Source organism: Cetorhinus maximus, chromosome 10 (assembly GCF_964194155.1).
Source record: "Cetorhinus maximus chromosome 10, sCetMax3.hap1.1, whole genome shotgun sequence".
In the NCBI taxonomy this organism is placed as follows: Eukaryota; Metazoa; Chordata; class Chondrichthyes; order Lamniformes; family Cetorhinidae; genus Cetorhinus; species Cetorhinus maximus.
Window position 1 is genome coordinate 24651757 of NC_135888.1, and position 18341 is coordinate 24670097.

Here is an 18341-nt window from a genome sequence, read left to right on the forward strand (position 1 = left end):
CATGCAATAACGTCATGGCTGATCTGATAATCCTCAACTCCAATTTCTTGCCTTTTCCCCATAACCCTTGATCCCCTTACTGATTAAAAATCTGTCTATCTCAGCCTTAAATATAGTTAGTGACCCAGCCTCTACAGCTCTCTGCGGTAAAGAATTCCACAGATTGATTTCCCTTTGAGACAAGAAATTCCCCTTCATCACTGTTTTAAATGGGCGCCCCCTTACTCTGAGATTATGCCCTCTGGTCCTAGACTCTCCCAGAAGAGGAACCAATCTCTCAGCATCTACCCTGTCAAGCCCCCTAAGAAAATCTTATAGGTTTCAATAAGGTTGCCTCTCATTCTTCTAAACTCCAATAAGCACAGGCCCAACCTACTCAACCTTTCCTCATAAGAAAATCCCTTCATACCCGAGATCAATCTAGTGAACCTTCTCTGGGCTGCCTCTAATGCCAGTATATCTTTCCTTAGGCAAGGGGACCAAAACTGTTCACACTATTCTAGGTGTGGTCTAACTAGTGCCTTGTATAATTTTAGCAAGACTTCCCCATTTTTATACTCCATTCCCTTTGAAATAGATATCAATATTCCATTTGCCTTCCCTATTACCTGTTGAACATGTATGTTAGCTTTTTGGGATTCATGCACAAGGACTCCCAAATCCCTCTGTGCTGCAGCTTTCTGCAGTCTTTCTCCATTTAAATAATATTCAGCTCCTCTATTCATCCTGCCAAAATGCATAACCTCACATTTTCCCACATTATATTCCATCTGCCAAGTTTTTGCCCACTCACTTAACCTGTCTGTATCCCTCTGTAAACTCTTTGTGTCATCCTCACCACTTGCCTTCCCACCTATTTTTGTGTCATGCGCAAACTTGGCGATAGTACATTCATTTCCTTCATCCAAGTCATTAATATATATTGTAAATAATTGAGGCCCCAGCACTGATCCCTGTGGCACTCCTGAAGGTTGCCACCCTGAAAATGCCCACCTTATCCCAACTCTCTGTCTTCTACTAGTTAACCAATCCTCTACCCATGCTAATATACTACCCCCAACAGCATGGGCTCTTATCTTATTAAGTGGCCTTATGTGCGGTACCTTATCAAACACCTTTTGGAAATCCTCTGTTTTTCTCTCCCCACAGATGCTGTGAGACTTGCTGCGTTTTTCCAGAATTTTCTGTTTTTATAACAGGTTTATGCTGTTGTTCTGCTCCACGTGATCCTCCTCCCATCCCCTCTTCATCTTCACCCTATCAACATATCCTTCTATTCCTTTCTCATTCATGTGTTACAGCTGTATAAAACTCTGGTCAGTGTCCTTCTTAATTCAGTCCACGTTGCCTAGTGTTATCAAACCCATGAGGTGACACTGTTCCAATGTTAAAACAACAAATGTGCCTTTAAACCAGGTTGTCAATAGAAAATTAAATCAAGACAAATGAGGCTTGTCAAATTTACTCAGTTCTCAACTGGAATGAGAGAGTAATTTGAGTCAGGTCTGAGTGAGGACTGTCCCTTTAAGTTGAAATATCGCGGTGGCCGGCTGACGTCAAGCGAGAGTTTGGGCCGCGATATAAGCGTTTCCCGGCAGCCCCCGCGTTCTCTGTCCGCCATGGTAAGTCCTGGCTTGTTATGTGCAGCCGATCGCAATCCGCCGCCATCCGCCAGCAAGTTCGCGCTGCCGCTCCAATACCGCCCCGACACCCATCCGACCCCGTCCCACAACACGCACAGGCCGCAACGGGGGCGCGATGGTGTCCGGAGGCCGGGCTTTGAGGGGATGCCGAACTCGGCGCCCAAAGCCGTCTTTCCGCCGCGGATATCCCGACACCCCGTCAATGGGAGGCCCGACACCCCGGCAGTGGGAGGCCCGACACCCCGGCAATGGGAGGCCCGACACCCCGTCAATGGGAGGCCCGACACCCCGTCAATGGGAGGCCGGCGCCGGGGGAGGGGCCTGGGATCCCCTCGGCCTCGCCAGGCCTTTGGCTTCTCGGCCTGTCTCCGAGCTGGGCGCCGGGGATCAGAGCATAAGGGCCAGCGACAACCTGCGTTTATATAGCGCCTGTAGCTGTAATTTACTTGAGGTGGGGCGGGGGGTGGGGGGGGGGATCTCGGTGAGCCTGGGACGCTGGGGTGGCAGATTTTTGGGTGAGTTGGAGTTTATTGACGGTGGGAGAGCGGCCAGTAGAGGGCTGGAATGAATCTGGAGGTAAGTGTTTCAGTGATCGTGTGGGGCTCCAGCACAGGGCCGAGTGGCCCATTTCTGTGTTAATTCTATAGTGAAAATTGGGCTGAGTGGTGGATGCTAAGGACAGATATCCAGTCACTGTGTGGATAGTAAATGGTGTAGAGGGCTCTGTTTCAGAGAAGCGCATGGTAATTCTCCCTGGTGACCTGATCTGTGTTTAAACATTGTTTTATTGATGTTGGTTAGTCAGCTGGTCGTTGTTAGTGTGATCTTGCTGTGCAGAAATGGACTACAATGTCCTGTCCGTGTGTCTGATAGAAATACAGTCCCTTTCAGCCATGCTGGCTGTTCGAGCAAAAGCTGGAAAAACTCAGCATGTCTTACAGCATCTGTTAGAGAGAGAAACAGTTAATGTTTTGAGGCTGTGTGACTTCTCTTCAGAGCGATTTCCATCATCTGCAGTAGTGGTCTGGTGACACTGGTTCAAATCCCACCACGGCATTTACAACTCAATTATTAAATCTGTAGTCTAAAGCTAGCCTGAGTAATGGTGATCATGAAACTATCAAAGTTTGTTTTAAAAACTCACCTGGTTCACTTAACATCCTTTAGGGAAGGAAATCTTGCCTTCCTTACCCGCTCTGGCCTACATGTGACTCCAGACCCACAGCAATGTGGTTGACTTAGCTGCCTGCTGAAATGTCCTAGCAAGCCAATAGCTAGGGCTATTAGGGATGAGCAACAAATGCTGGCCTGGCCAGTGACACCCACATCCCATGTAGGAATGTAAAAATAAATCAATAGTTGCTGTTCTGCTTGGGGGAGGGGTGGGGGTTGTGTGTTTGAGTGGGTTGGGTGATGGTGAGCTTTGCTGTGCCCTCATTAATTTGTGGTTTCTGCCTTGTTTCAGCCGAAGGGGAAGAAAGCCAAGGGGAAGAAGGTGGCCCCGGCTCCTTCTGTCGTAAGGAAGCATGAGGTGAAAAAGGTCGTGAACCCTCTGTTTGAGAAGAGACCCAAAAACTTTGGGATTGGTGAGTTCAGGAATCTGAAAACTGCAATGAGCATGATTCAACTGTGAATCAGCAACTGCATTGGTGAAGAAAGCTTTCCTCAAAATTGATGCTACTGTTTAAAAAATAATAGCTTTGGGTTTATCCTATCAAGTGGCCCTTCCTCCATATTGAGGCTTGATTGTTTGAGTTTGATGATCATTCTGGTAGTGTAATATTAACACACTTGATGGGGATCCAGTTTTTTCAGGTTCATATTGTCTTAAGTCCTTGTAAGGGAGAAGTTGTGGGAAACTAGCAGTAATGAGGTTGCAGGTGTTGGAGATCTGAAACAGGAAGTGCTGGAAAGCCCAGCAGTTCAGTCAATGGAGAGCGGGGAGTTAACTGAGGCACAGCGGCAAATCTTACAGATTAGTGGTGTTAAAAATGGAACATAAATGTATATGAAGCGCTCGGGGAGCTTAATAAAGTGTGGCATTCCCCCCTCAGCATGTTTAATATTCCAATTCTTTCCATAGGTCAGGATATCCAGCCCAAGAGGGACCTGACGAGATTCGTAAAATGGCCGCGGTATGTCCGACTTCAGCGTCAGAGGGCCATCCTGTACAAGCGTCTGAAGGTGCCTCCAGCAATTAACCAGTTCACCCAGGCCTTGGACAGGCAGACTGGTGGGTCATGGAAATGAAGGAAACTTTGAACAGGGTGGGGTGGGTAGTATTAAGGTAGCACCACCCAGGGTGGATTCTCCCACTTCCTCGGATCCAGAGATTCCAAGTTTAATGACCTCCGTTATTATTCCTGGGGTGTTGGAGATTGTACAGGGTTGGGCTGGGGTTCTCAAGTTTGTGGGCTATGGCAAGGGAAGGTTGGATGGTTGGGATTCTGGAGCCTGCAGATGATGTAAACAGAATATTTGCTATCTGAGCTTAACGGATGACATTACCCACCAAGATCGCTGATGCACTCCAAATCCCCACTCCTTGTGCTCTGAGACAACACCCTTTGTATTGCAGTCCCAATAACACTGCCTGCTCTCTTCACAGCCACCCAGCTCTTCAAACTGGCCCACAAATATAGGCCTGAGACTAAACCGGAGAAGAAGCAGAGACTACTCGTCCGGGCCCAGCACAAGGCAGCTGGGAAGGCTGATGCTCCAACAAAGAGACCGGCAGTTCTGCGAACAGGTGTGTAAGTTAACACTGCTGCCTTGGGGTGGAGGGGTGGTGTGGGAGCCTTCTGTTTCTGAAATTCAGTCGGCTTGTGTTTAACCCTTGATGTAAAGGAACTGAATGAATCTGCCTTTGCCTATTGATTCCCTGCGCTGAAAGTGTGTGTGTGTGGATTCGAGGAGATGGTGCTGCTGTTGTGGATGTTCTGCTTCAAAGGCTTGTTTGTGCTCAAACCGTCGTGTAGGTCAAGCAGTGCTGAGCATTGACTCTGTCTGTCCTCTGTGTGCAGGTGTGAACACTGTTACCACACTGGTGGAGAATAAGAAAGCTCAGCTGGTGGTTATCGCACACGATGTTGATCCCATTGAGGTAAGAAGGCAAGGCGGGTAGCCTCCTGGCTGCTGGCACTCAGTGACCCAGAGCCTAATAACTGGCAGAGCTCATGCCTCCTCTATCAGAGACACCCTGTACTCTGTTTCATTGATGTTTCTGGGGAGTGAAACTGATCCCACAGCTGGCTGTCCTGGAGTTGATTACTGCCCAGCTCCTGATCTGTCCCCCAGCACAGGAAGATCCCACTTCTCACCCTACCCCACCTTTTGAATGGTGCTGGTCTGGGTGATGTTGCGATGATGACTGAATTTCTTCACCTGAAGCTCAACATGTAGAGCAAATAAATGAGCTTTTTAACCCTGAGCAACATCCATGACCGCATCTTATACCTGGATCAGGACTCTTTGGTGGTGGTGTGTACCTGTTAAATCCCAATTCCCTCCCAAGGTGTCTCCTCCTCACAGCTTTGCATGTTTGAATGTAGCTCCTGCTACTGGTTGATTTGACATTGAATTCCCTCGATATCTGCCATAATCTTTTTTAATCCTAACTTTTGTCCCATGACATCCAGGGTTCTCTGGTCTTGGTTCCCCCCCACCCCTTGTCTTTACAGGAACATATTTGCCCTGTGTACACGCTATTATTTCCTTGAATGTTTCCCACTGCTCTGACACAGTTTCATCTGCAAGTAGCTGTTCCTAGTCCACTTGGGCCAAATGGTATCTCATCTCAGTAAACTTAGCCTTTCCCCAGTTTAGAACTTGTATTCCTGACCCAACCTTATCCTTTTCCATAACTATCCTAAATCTAACTGAGTTATGGTCATTATCTCCAAAATGCTCCCCTGCTGATACACCTTCCACCTGCCTGGGCTCATTTCTGAATATTAGGTCCAGAACTGCCCCCTCCCTTGCTGGGCTTTCTACCTACTGCCTAAAAAAGTTCTCCTAGATGCCACGTAAGAATTTTGTTCCCTCCCTGCCTTGCACACTAAACTACCCAAATATTAACTGGGATAGTTTAAAATCCTCTATATTACTGCCCTTATGATGGTTACACTTCTCTGAAATTTGATTACATATTTGATCCTCTATCTCTCCCTGATTGTTTGGGGGCCTATAGTACACACCCAATAGTGTTTTTGCCCCCTTATGCCTACCCATATGACCTCATTTGATGATCCTTCCAGAATATCATCCCTCCTCACTGCTATAATTGGTTCCTTGATCAATATTGCAACCCCCCCACCCAATCCTCTTCTATCCCCCTCTCTATCTTGTCCGAATACCCTATAACCAGGAATGTTGAGCTGCCCTTTTACCTAAGTCTCGGTCATATCTATGATATCGTGTTCCCACGTGCCTATCTGTGCCCTCAGCTATCTGCCTTATTCCTCAGGCTCCTTGCGTTAAATTATATTCCATTTAGCCTTGCTAAGTTCACTTCTTTCTTATCCAGCCTGTTTCCCCTGCCTTCCAGACTCTCTTACTAGTGTTTTAACTTCTAATTCCATCTCAGCTTCTCTCTCGTCTGAAATACTTTTCAGGAACCCACCCCCCTGCCAATTTAGTTTAAATCCACCCCGACAGCATTAGTAAACCTCCCTGTAAGGATGTTGGTCCCGTTCCTTGTTCAGATGTAACCCATCCAACTTGTACAGGCCCTGCCTCCCCCAGAAACGGTCCCAATGCCCCAGGAATCTTAAGCCCTCCCTCCTTCACCTCTCTACCTCTTATTCCTCTTCCAAGATGAGCATTAACCTCTACCTCTGACTGTTTGGTCATCTATACTAATCATTTGAGGCCTATCTGATAATTGCTGCCGTGAAGCACTGTGGGATCTTTCACTCGGTTGATGCTACATAAATCTAAGTTTTTGTTGTTGATCTATTTGTCATGTTGCCCCTCAGCTGGTTGTGTTCCTGCCTGCTCTCTGCCGTAAGATGGGAGTTCCTTATTGCATCGTCAAAGGCAAAGCCAGGCTCGGGCGACTGGTGCACAGAAAGACTGCCACCTGCCTTGCCCTGGCTCAGATCAACCCGTGAGTACCCTGTTTGTAATCTCAACACTCACCTGAGGTGGGAGGGGTGTACGGTCTCAAACAGGTGATGTGTCTTTGTTGGAAATATTTGTTGCTGTTTCATCAGCTGCTTAAACCACTTCCTACACCTTGTGCTGAGGAATATCACAGCAACACATCACTGGGATCCCAGCCCCTCATTCCTGATGTCCAAACACTGAGTAAATGGGAAAGGGAAGTTGCAGTCTGACCCTCTAGCACACCTAGCAACAATTTCATCCTCTCTGCTCAGTGTCCAGGCATATGGGGGCAGGGGGGTGGGGTTAACCCTAACCCCACTCATTAACAGGGTGGCATTGCTGATGTAGCTATTGTCAGGTTGAACTGGATCTGCAATGATGTCCAATGAATTTCTTCACCTGAATGACCGTGTGGCATTTTGAGCTTTTTAACCCTGAGCAGTCAGTTCACCTGGACGCTGGTCCCCAATCTGTGTGCCTGTAAGTACAGTGTGTAATAACTGTTTCCTTTTCACAGTGAGGATAAGGGTGCGATGGCCAAATTGATTGAGGCTGTGCGGACAAACTACAACGAGCGGTTTGATGAGGTACGGGCCCGTTACCTTGTAGCAGCTTTGTGTTGAGCGGTGGGCGAGGCTCTTGTAGGGTTTGAGGTGCTTTGCAGCAACCCATCAATGCAAGGTTAATCTGAAAACAACCCTTAAGATGGGGATTGTTGAAAGACAACTGCATGGTGTCCAAAGTTGTGTGTGGGATAAGGGGCTAATTAAATGGCAACACACGGGTTCCCAAATGCAAGCAGAGTGTGTATACTGGCCTGAGGGGTGGAGGGGGTGTTTATGTGTTTCACATGGGTTCCTGCTCCCCTCCCCCCATGCAAAACCTGCATGGTGGACTCTAAGCCACTGCAGACAAATCAGCTCCAGCACAGGAGGGAGGGGGTGCCATTTAGCCCATCATGTCTATGCTAGCTCTTTAAAAAGAGCATTGCAGATCCAATGATAGACAGTGGGTGAAACCAGTAAGATTTCAATGGCTTTAATGCACTTGGTGCGATGTGGGAGCTGTCAGCACAGTTTGCCTTTAGCAGTTGATAATACTGTATGTACTGGGGTGCTACGGGATTGTTGCTTGTTGGCATGGTTTGACCTGTGACTCATCCCTCCCTCTCTTTCAGATCCGTCGTCATTGGGGCGGTGGCATTCTGGGCCCCAAGTCCGTGGCTCGCATTGCAAAGCTGGAGAAGGCCAAGGCTAAGGAGCTGGCAACTAAACTGGGATAACCTCCTGTCCACATGGCCTGTTGTATATAAAAAAAGTAAAACCAATTGTATTTAAAAAAAAATCTGCCTCATTATTGATCCGAGAAATTGTGCTGAAACAGCTCTGCTTAATCCATAATGCAAAATCCAGGTGAGCCTCCATTACCCAGTGTTGAGAATGTGGAACTCGCCAGCACAGTTGTTGAGATTACTATAGATAAATTTAAGTGATTAGAAGGATATGTTTATATAGGGTGTGATCAAGAAGAGTGGGAGGAGGCTTGTTTGGAACATAAACAGATCAGTTTTATTTGTTAGAATTTACAGCATCATATTTCCCACAGAGGGGAGACAGAAAAAGATTCATAACAGGGAAGTTAATTTCCATGGAGAAGCTGCTGAACAGGTCACTAGACAGCGATTTTCCGTACAAACTTCTGGAACCACATGTAGGACGTTGCTGCGCACAATCCATACCTTCCAAATAAAAAATACAACATTTATACAGTAATAGTGAAGCTGCTAATCAAACCTCATACTTGATCAGACAGGAGACAACTATCAAGAAAGATTGAACAGGCTTGGGCCTCTTTATTGGGTGAAAGTAGCAGAGAGGTGACCAGAAGGTCTTTCAATTTATAAAAGGGTTTGCATTTAGGTGCAACCAGAACTAGGCTGGAAATGAGCTAGTCACTACTGAATAGGGAGTTTAGGAAGTGGTGAGAATGTAGAACTAGTTACCACAGGGAACAGTGAAGATGAAAAGGGCGAGGGGGATGGGAGACGGCTTATTTGTGCTGTAAATTGTGTAACGTTTAGACACGTTGAGGCTATAAGCAAGACTTGGCTGTACAGTACCTGCCCTATAATCTTACCAGGTTAGGATATACTGCAGATGTTCATTCCTCAAGGTGACTCTTGTCTGCCCGCCAATTGGACCTCCAGGGACTGTGCTATCTGTGAGAGATGGCGATGCAATCAGCTCAATGTTCAAAGAAACCAGTGAGATTATCAGATTAGTCAGAATCACATCAAGAATATCAGCCTAGCCTGATACAGGCAGTGTGTTTCCCATCTCAATAAGTTAGGTGGCACAGTTTGATAGGATGGAGAGAGGCCACACATTCCTTGGAAAATCTAAATGAGGCAGAGGGATAGAATTGAAAAAGTTTAACTTGTAAAACCCCTTCCATATTATAAAAAGGATAAAACTGGAAAAGGTGCAAAGATTTTCAAGAGCGATAGCATGAAATGAGGTTATAAACGATAGGGAAAGATTGAAGAGACTACCGCGAGAGAGAACCTGACAGAGGATTAAAGAAAATGTTTCTATACTTGTGTGTGAAATCACAACTAGGAGCAATCAATAAAAGTCACTAATAAATCCAATCGGGAATTCAGGAGAAACTTCTTTAATCAGGGTGTGGTGAGAAATGTGGAACTTCAATACAGTGACTAGTAGAAATGAACAGCATCTATGTGTTTCTGGGGAAGCTGGAGAGAGAACGGAATTATGCACGTACAAGTGTAATCATGGTCAGGAAATTCAACCTAAGCAGCAGCACAGCTGAGCTCCCTGCCCTCACCTGAAGGGCAGTCAAATGTTATGAGCAGGTACCCTGAGCTGTTTTCTATCCACTCAGCCAACTGCACCACCTGTCAACAGGGTTGAGGATAACTCCAACCCTGGTCAGTATGGTTCAATACGACGTCAGGTCAGTACTCCTTCAGTACTGACTAAGCCATAGAGGTGAGGGCACATAGCAGATCCCATTCACATTGGGAAGAACTGGCTGGTGGCTTTGTGGAGGAGTTGAGGAACGACCTACAAAAGGGCTGCTGAAAGGAAACATTTAATTAAAGTCCTATTTCTAATAACCTGTTGCACCTTTCGCAATCGCAGGACATCCCAATATCCTTTATAACCAGTAATGTACTTTTTGAAGTGTAGTCAGTGTTGTAATACCAGAACTGTAGCAGCCAATTTGCACACAGCTAGATCCCAGAAACAGCACTTGGATAATGACCAGATCAGCTGTTTCAGTGATGTTGGTTGAGGGATAAAAATTAGCTAAGACACTGCTTTTCCTCAATAGTGGCTGAGATCTTTTATATCCACCTAAGAGTAAGAGATCCCACCCAAAAGACTGCTTCCTCAGTACTGACCCTCCGACACTGCAGCGCTGCCTCAGTACTGACCCTCTGACAGTGCAGCACTGCCTCAGTACTGACCCTCCGACAGTGCAGCACTGCCTCAGTACGGCACTCGAAACGTTAGCCTGGATTGTGGGCTCAAGTCACCGAAGTGGAAGTTGAACCCACAACCTCCAGATTTGAAGGAGGTGAGTGCTACTCATTGAGCAGTTTTCACCAAGCCTTACCTAAGTCTGCATCGATGAGGATCGGTTCGGTGCCCACAACTTGTGCCATTGTCTCCAAATCCCGGTAATGCCAGCAGTTCTTCTTAACGTCATTCTGAGGGATGAACGGTTTGCGAGTTTCCGAGAGTCGAACAACCCCAACGAGCTCAACTTCTCCTGTAATCTACGGGGAGGAGACAACGAACAACACTGCTTCCTAAAGCTTTATTGTTCCCATCGCCAACACAAAACTGCAAACAATTCCCCACTCATACTGAGTATACAGACTGTCCTATTCAACCCCTTCGTCACCCCTACCTACCCCATCCATACCTGCCTCCCCCCACCTGTTTGCACCTGTCTAGAATTTTGGCCTAAGCATTTTGATCTAGAGGCCAATACACAGGCAATTTGTATTGGTCGACACAGGTAACAAAAGGCGCAAAGTTTCCACCACCACAAACTGTCACATCACAGATAAGAGGCCATTCAGCTTATAAATCCCACAGTCCATGTACACTATCCCCTGTCATGGAGTTTACCCACCCTCACCTGCCTGTTTCCTAGGATCCTCTCACCTGTCCTTTGCTCCGTGTTTCTGGCTTGATCCTCGTTCTGGGTACAAAGCCCCTGTTAACAAGAATCCTCACCCTGAAATACATAAATTCATGGGCAGTTAATCCAGAGGTACAACATCCGAGGAGAGTGGTGGTTTTTTTTACAAGCTCCTCTACAATGGAGCTGATGGCTGGAGCCATGGGCTAGACACAGATTAATGGGCTGAGCGATCTGTCTGTAAACTTGCAGTTTGCTCTCAGTGCTGTTCTCCCAAGCCAACATCAAAACCAACATATATTTGGACTAATATGAAATACTACTCTGAAAGACCTGCTGCGGCTAACAGAAAATAACACACTGATACATTAAGAGGGGCATAACCTGTGCTGTTCCTGGGAGTGTTTGATGAGGACAGCGTAGAGGGAGCTTTACTCTGTATCTAACCCCGTGCTGTACCTGCCCTGGGAGTGTTTGATGGGGACAGTGTAGAGGGAGCTTTACTCTGTATCTAACCCTGTGCTGTACCTGTCCTGGGAGTGTTTGATGGGGACAGTGTAGAGGGAGCTTTACTCTGTATCTAACCCCGTGCTGTACCTGTCCTGTGAGTGTTTGATGGGGACAGTGTAGAGGGAGCTTTACTCTGTATCTAACCCCGTGCTGTACCTGTCCTGGGAGTGTTTGATGGGGACAGTGTAGAGGAAGCTTTACTCTGTATCTAACCCCGTGCTGTACCTGTCCTGTGAGTGTTTGATGGGGACAGTGTAGAGGGAGCTTTACTCTGTATCTAACCCCGTACTGTACCTGCCCTGGGAGTATTTGATGGGGACAGTGTAGAGGGAGCTTTACTCTGTATCTAACCCCGTGCTGTACCTGTCCTGGGAGTGTTTGATGGGGACAGTGTAAAGGGAGCTTTACTCTGTATCTAACCCCGTACTGTACCTGCCCTGGGAGTGTTTGATGGGGACAGTGTAGAGGGAGCTTTACTCTGTATCTAACCCCGTACTGTACCTGCCCTGGGAGTATTTGATGGGGACAGTGTAGAGGGAGCTTTACTCTGTATCTAACCCCGTGCTGTACCTGTCCTGGGAGCGTTTGATGGGGACAGTGTAGAGAGAGCTTTACTCTGTATCTAACCCCGTGCTGTACGTGCCCTGGGAGTATTTGATGGGGACAGTGTAGAGGGAGCTTTACTCTGTATCTAACCCCGTGCTGTACCTGTCCTGGGAGTTTTTGATGGGGACAGTGTAGAGGGAGCTTTACTCTGTATCTAACCCCGTGCTGTACCTGTCCTGGGAGTTTTTGATGGGGACAGTGTAGAGGGAGCTTTACTCTATATCTAACCCCATGCTGTACCTGTCCTGGGAGTGTTTGATGGGATATAGTATGTCAGACAGTGGGAGTAAACCACAGTTTGAGATTGGCTGTACAGGCTAAATTAAAGACCCTAATAATGGGTTGAATGGACCCTGTGATGCCTCCTGTAACTCTTAACACCTCATGGTCCCGATCCAGACAGGTTAAATTACCGGACAAACACAGACAGAATGCTGATAAGTTTCCCCAAAACTGCCACTTTGAGGATAGAAACCATCGTATCAGCAGCTTTTTTGTGTCGTTAAAAATAGGCTTTAATATAAAATAGCTTAGTGCGAGGTGTTGATAGGTGTTGGAAGATGCAAAAGGAGTTAGCTGTGAGAATGTGTGGTCAGTAACTGCACCACTGCCCTCTCAATTTCCATACTCTCAATATCTTAACCAAATGGTGTAAGAAGCATGAATGGCCTCCTCCTGTTCCTGTGTAACAGGCTCAAGGGGCTGAATGGCCTCCTGTTCTTGTGTATGGCAATCTGTTACGTACCCCAGGTCTGTGCAGTTGAATGGTGTGACTACATTGGCCCCGGTCTCTGTGCTGGACATCAGACGCCCAGCTTCTTGCGCCTCCTTATCCGGATCCACCCGTGATCGGGGCATAATGTAGAGCTCCGTGGAGTGGTCAAACCTCCCTCGCACCCTCACCCGTCGGAACTCCAGCTCCTTCAACTCCAGCTGACTGGACAGAGAGGACACAAAGGTTACAGTTTGTGTTACCGTGTTAGACCCCCCTCTCCCTCCCACAATACACAAACAGGACAGAGCCGAAGGGCCAAGCCTGCTGCCCTTCAAACATATTAGGTCATTACTCTCTCGACCTTGGTGTCCCAACCATCCAAACACAGACCAGGAGACAGTGGAGAGGGACAAAGGTCAGTGCGACTCCTGGGATGAAGTGGTTTGTCTTATGAAGAAAGGTTGAGCAGGTTGGGCCTATACTCATTGGAGTTTGGATGGGCTCCCCCATCATTGAGGATGGGGATATTTCTGGACTCTCCTCCTCCAGTGAGTTGTTTAATTGTCCATCACCATTCATGACTGGATGTGGCAGGACTCCAGAGCTTAGATCTGAACCGTTGGTTTTAGGATCGCTTAGCTCTGTCTATCACTTACTGCTTTTGCTGTTTGGCACACAAATAGTCTTGTGTTATAGTTTCACCTGGTTGACACCTCATTTTTAGGTATGCCTGGTGCTGCTCCTGGCATGCCCTCCTGCACTCTTCATTGAACCAGGGCTGATCCCCTGGCTTGGTGACAATGGTAGAGTGGGGGATATGCCAGGCCATGAGGTTACAGATTGTGGTCAAGTACAATTCTGCTGCTGCCGATGGCCCACAGTGCCTCATGGATGCCTAATTTTGAGTTGCTAGATCTGTTTAAAATTTATCCCATTTAGCACGGCAGTAGTGCCACACAATATGATGGAGGATATCCTCAATGTGAAGGCGGGACTTCGTCTCCACAAGGACTGTGCGGTGGTCTCTCCTACTGATACCGTCATGGACAGATGCATCTGTTACAGGCAGGTTGGTGAGGATGAGGTCAATTATATTTTTCCCTCTTGTTGGTTCCCTCACCACCTCCTGCAGACCCAGTCTAGCAGCTATGTCCTTTCAGACTCAGCCAGCTCGGCATCTAATGGTGCTACCGAGCCACACTTGGTAATGGACATGCAAGTCCCCCACCCAGAGTGCATTCTGTGCCCTTGCCACCCTCAGTGCTTCCTCCAATTGGTGTTCAACATGGAGGAGCACTGACTCATCAGCTGAGCGAGGGCGGTATGTGGTAATCAACAGGAGGTTTCCTTGCCCATGTTTGACCTGATGCCATGAGGCTTCATGGGTCCGGAGTCAATGCTGAAGATGTCCAGGGCAACTCCCTCCTGACTGTATACCGCTGTGCCGTCACCTCTGTAAGGTATGATTCCGTGAGTGTGACTATGTCAGACAGTGTGACAGCTCTCCCTATTTTGGCACAAGCCCCCAGATGTGAGTCAGGAGGACTTTGCTGGGTTGACAGGGCTGAGATTTCCGTTGTCATTTCCGGTGCCTCGGTCAATGCTGGGTGGTCCGTCTGGTTTTGTTCCTTTCTGTAGACTCTGTCGTGGTTTAATACAACTGAGTGGCTTGCTCACCCATTTCAGAAGACAGTTAAGAGTCAACCACATTATTTTGAGTCAGGAGTCACATGTGGGCCAGACCAGGTGAGGACGACAGATTTCCTTCCCTAAAGGGCAATAGTGAACCAGATGGGTTTTTACAACAATCATCAATGGTTTCATAGTCACTATTACCGAGACTAGCTTTTTATCTCCAGATTTATTAACTGAATTTAAATTCCAACAGATTCAAACCCACGTTTCCACAGCGTTAGCTTGGGCCTCTGGATTACTAGTCCAGCGACAATACCACAACGCCATTGTCTCCCCCTAGGGCATACTCCTGCTCCTAATCCTTATGACTCTGGGGCACCAGAGGGCTCATGCAACTCCAGGGGGTCTGTGTTACTCACTCTAGGGGAAGGGGCAGGGGGTCAGAGTGTGTTCTCTCCTTCAGTTCCTTGATAAGCTGCAGTTTCCATTTCCGACGTTGAATCTGAAGAGAGAGAGAGAGAAATAATCAGACCCTTCCAACATCCTTCAGCCATGCCCACACTCCCCTGCCCACCTGGCCCTCTCCAACATCAATCCCAGGGCTATCAGGGGTTTTGAAGTACTCAAGGTTTCTTGATTATTTTTGTCCATGTCAACATCAGTGCGAATATTGGGAGCACTGAACCCTGCACGGACCCTGCCCCCCCCAATCTCCACGCCCCTCAAGTTTACCTGCCAGGTTCCGAGGCCAAAGGTGGCGACTGGGATTAGGAGCAGAGCCCACTTCAGGAGTGAATCTTCAGCACCTGCGGCAACCGCTGCCGTGGAGATGTACACCCCATTGTGTTTCACAACAATCCCTGCAGCACAAACACAGACACAGCATCAACAACCCACCCGAGTAACTGCAGGAGCCGAGACTCCCCATCGCTATAACCTCCTCCAGACTTACAACCCTCTGAAATCTCAGCGTTTCTTTAATTCTGGCCTCCTGCACATTCCAATTTTAATCACCACCATTGGCTGCTCTGCCTTCAGCTGCCTGGGCCCGAATCTCTGGAATTCCCTCCCTAAACCTCTCTGCCTCTTGTAGAGGCTCCTTCAAACACACCTTCTGCTTACCTGCCCTAATATCACCTGACGTGCCGCAGTGTCAAGTTTTGTTTGAATTAGCCTTCTCTGTATCACCTTGGGATGTTTTCAATATGTTAAAGGTGCTACATAAATGCAAGATGTAAATACTCCGTAGCTGTGATTGCGGAGTGAGGGGGAGCTCCTTACCTTTAAACTTTGCTCTGACACAGGGCGAGATCAGGTGAGTCCCAGTGACCACCTCTGTCGTGCAAACATTCAGTACCTGAGAGAGGGGAAAAAACCGGAAAGATTTAAAAGGGCTCAACACCAGGGTTTTCTGTGGGCCCCACCAATACCACTGCTGATGTCTCCCTTTCACAGTGACTCCATGCTTAATTCGAGACACACATTTCAGAAGGACAGGATTCAGCCCATTCTGCAGTGCTGGCTCTTTGAAAAAGCTATGCAATTACATAACAAATCTGACCAGGCCAGAACATTAAATGCAGCAAGAATCCAAAAAATTGAGACATTCAGCCTGTCTGATAAATTTAATCTGAATTACAAGGGGCCCTAGTGGCAGAGTCTTATTCAGTGACAAATCTGTATTCATGAGTTCTATTTCCCAGTGCAAAAGATAAGGCCAAATCATTTGCAACCATCTTCAGCCAGAAGTGCCGAGTGGATGATCCATCTCAGCCTCCTATGGAAGGTCCCCAGCATCACAGATGCCAGTCTTCAACCAATTCGATTCACTCCACATGATATCAAGAAACGGCTGAAGGCACTGGATACTGCAAAGGCTATGGGGCCTGACAATATCCCGGCCGTAGTACTGAAGACTTGTGCTCCAGAACTTACCGCGCCCCTAGCCAAGCTGTTCCAGTACAGCTATAACACTGGCATCTACCCGGCTATGTGGAAAATTGCCCAGGTGTGTCCTGTACACAAAAAGGACAAACCCAACTCGGCCAATTCCTGTCCCATCAGTTTACTCTTGATCATCAGTAAAGTGTTGGAAGGGGTCATCAACAGTGGTATCAAGCGGTATTTACTCAGCAATAACCTGATCACTGACGTGCAGTTTGGGTTCCGCCAGGGTCACTCAGCTCCTGACCTGATTACTGCCTTGGTTCAAACATGGACAATAGAGCTGAACTCCAGAGGTGAGGCAAGAGTGACTGTCCTTGACATCAAGGCAGCATTTGACCGAGTGTGGCATCAAGGAGCCTTAGCAAAACTGGAGTCAATGAGAATCAGGGGAAACCTCTCCATTGGTTGGAGTCATACCTAGCACAAAGGAAGATGGTTGTGGTCATTGGAGGTCAATCACCTCAGTTGCAGGACATCACTGCAGAAGTTCCTCAGGGTAGTGTCCTTGGTCCAACCATCTTCAGCTGCTTCATCAATGACCTTCCTTACATCATAAATTCAGAAGTGGGGATGTTCGCTGATGATTGCACAATGTTCAGTACCATTCGCGACTCCTCAGATACTGAAGCCGTCCATGTCCAAATGCAACAAGACCTGGACAATATCCAGGCTTGGGCTGACAAGTGGCAAGTAACATTTGCGTCATACAAGTCCCAGGCAATGACCATCTCCAACAAGATAAAATTAAACCGGCTCCCCAATCCCCCACAATCAACATCCTGGGGGTTGCCATTGACCAGAAGCTGAACTGGACTAGCCATATAAATACTGTGGCTACAAGAGCAGGTCAGAGGTTAGGAATAGTACAACGAGAACCCACCTGACTCCCCAAAGTCTGTCCACCATCTACAAAGCACAAGTCAGGAGTGTGATGGGATACTCCCCATTTGCCTGGATGAGTGCAGCTCCCACAACACTCAAGGAGTTCGACATCATCCAGGATAAAGCAGCCCCGCTTGATCGGCACCACATCCACAAACATTCACTCCCTCCACCACCGACACACAGTAGCAGCAGTGTGTACCATCTACAAGATGCACTGCAGCAACTCACCAAGGCTCCTTAGACAGCACCTTCCAAACCCACAACTGCCTCCATCTGGACGTACATGGGCAGCAGACAGATGGGAACACCACCACCTGGAAATTCCCCTCCAAGCCACTCACCATCCTGACTTGGAAATATATCATCGTTCCTTCACTGTCACTGGGTCAAAATCCTGGAACTCCCTCCCTAACAGCACTGTGGGTGTACCTACACCACATGGACTGCAGCGGTTCAAGAAGGCAGCTCACCACCACCTTCTCAAGGGCAAATAGGGATGGGCAATAAATGCTGGCCTAGCCAGTGAAGCCCATGCCTACTGAATGAAGGCAGGAAGTGTTACTGTGCTTCCCTGAGACAGTCCGTCGCCGTGGATTGTTCCTGATCCCTGCCTTCTGCACAGTGTGTGTGCACTGTCAGCGGAGCAGACCCCCCACCGGGGGGGGGGGAGAGAGACACCGGGTGGGGGGAGAGACGGGGGAGGGGTGGGGGGAGAGACGGGGGAGGGGTTGGGGGGGGGAGAGACACGGGGGAGAGACGGTGGGGGGGGACACCGCGGGGGTGGTGGGGGAGACACGGAGGAGGGGTGGGGGGAGAGACGGGAGGGGGTGGGGGGAGACACGGGGGAGGGGTTGGGGGGGGGAGACACGGGGGGGTGGGGGGGAGACACGGGGGAGGGGTTGGGGGGGGGAGACACGGGGGAGGGGTGGGGGGAGAGACGGGGGAGGGGTGGGGGGAGAGACGGGAGGGGGTGGGGGGAGACACGGGGGAGGGGTTGGGGGGGGGAGACTCACCCGCCGGCCGACAAGTCGCAGCATCATCACCCGGAACCGGAATCTCGGCTACAGTTCCGGGTCACGTCACCCGGGCCGCCGCACTAGAAAGGTGCCATATTGTTT

General features: G+C 48.4%; 3 protein-coding genes and 3 non-coding genes across 6 annotated transcripts; 5 read left to right on the forward strand and 1 right to left on the reverse strand.

Moving 5' to 3' along the window:
• The first annotated feature begins 2207 nt into the window (after positions 1–2207).
• On the forward strand, positions 2208–6482 carry rpl7a (ribosomal protein L7a). Its single transcript, XM_078551280.1, has 6 exons — positions 2208–2219; positions 3109–3229; positions 3727–3876; positions 4252–4392; positions 4667–4746; positions 6459–6482. Exons 1-6 carry the CDS (start codon positions 2208–2210, stop codon positions 6480–6482), a joined length of 528 nt encoding a protein of 175 aa, XP_078407406.1.
• LOC144685580 (large ribosomal subunit protein eL8-like) lies at positions 2810–8093 on the forward strand. Its single transcript, XM_078550243.1, has 7 exons — positions 2810–3229; positions 3727–3876; positions 4252–4392; positions 4667–4746; positions 6620–6750; positions 7267–7336; positions 7927–8093. The coding sequence occupies exons 5-7, from the start codon at positions 6653–6655 to the stop codon at positions 8029–8031; spliced, it is 273 nt and encodes a 90-aa protein (XP_078406369.1). The 5' UTR covers positions 2810–3229; positions 3727–3876; positions 4252–4392; positions 4667–4746; positions 6620–6652; the 3' UTR covers positions 8032–8093.
• LOC144686173 (small nucleolar RNA SNORD24) lies at positions 4099–4171 on the forward strand. Its single transcript, XR_013577870.1, has one exon. It is a non-coding gene; the product is annotated as a small nucleolar RNA SNORD24 (small nucleolar RNA).
• On the forward strand, positions 5002–5078 carry LOC144686171 (small nucleolar RNA SNORD36). Its single transcript, XR_013577868.1, has one exon. It is a non-coding gene; the product is annotated as a small nucleolar RNA SNORD36 (small nucleolar RNA).
• On the forward strand, positions 7120–7192 carry LOC144686172 (small nucleolar RNA SNORD36). Its single transcript, XR_013577869.1, has one exon. It is a non-coding gene; the product is annotated as a small nucleolar RNA SNORD36 (small nucleolar RNA).
• A 198-nt stretch (positions 8094–8291) lies between the features above and the next one.
• surf1 (SURF1 cytochrome c oxidase assembly factor) lies at positions 8292–18341 on the reverse strand. The gene is made up of 9 exons (XM_078550231.1): positions 18237–18341; positions 15673–15748; positions 15124–15251; positions 14811–14893; positions 12787–12978; positions 10949–11021; positions 10392–10554; positions 8886–8967; positions 8292–8487 (listed from the first exon to the last, which is right to left on the reverse strand). Exons 1-9 carry the CDS (start codon positions 18261–18263, stop codon positions 8421–8423), a joined length of 891 nt encoding a protein of 296 aa, XP_078406357.1. The 5' UTR covers positions 18264–18341; the 3' UTR covers positions 8292–8420.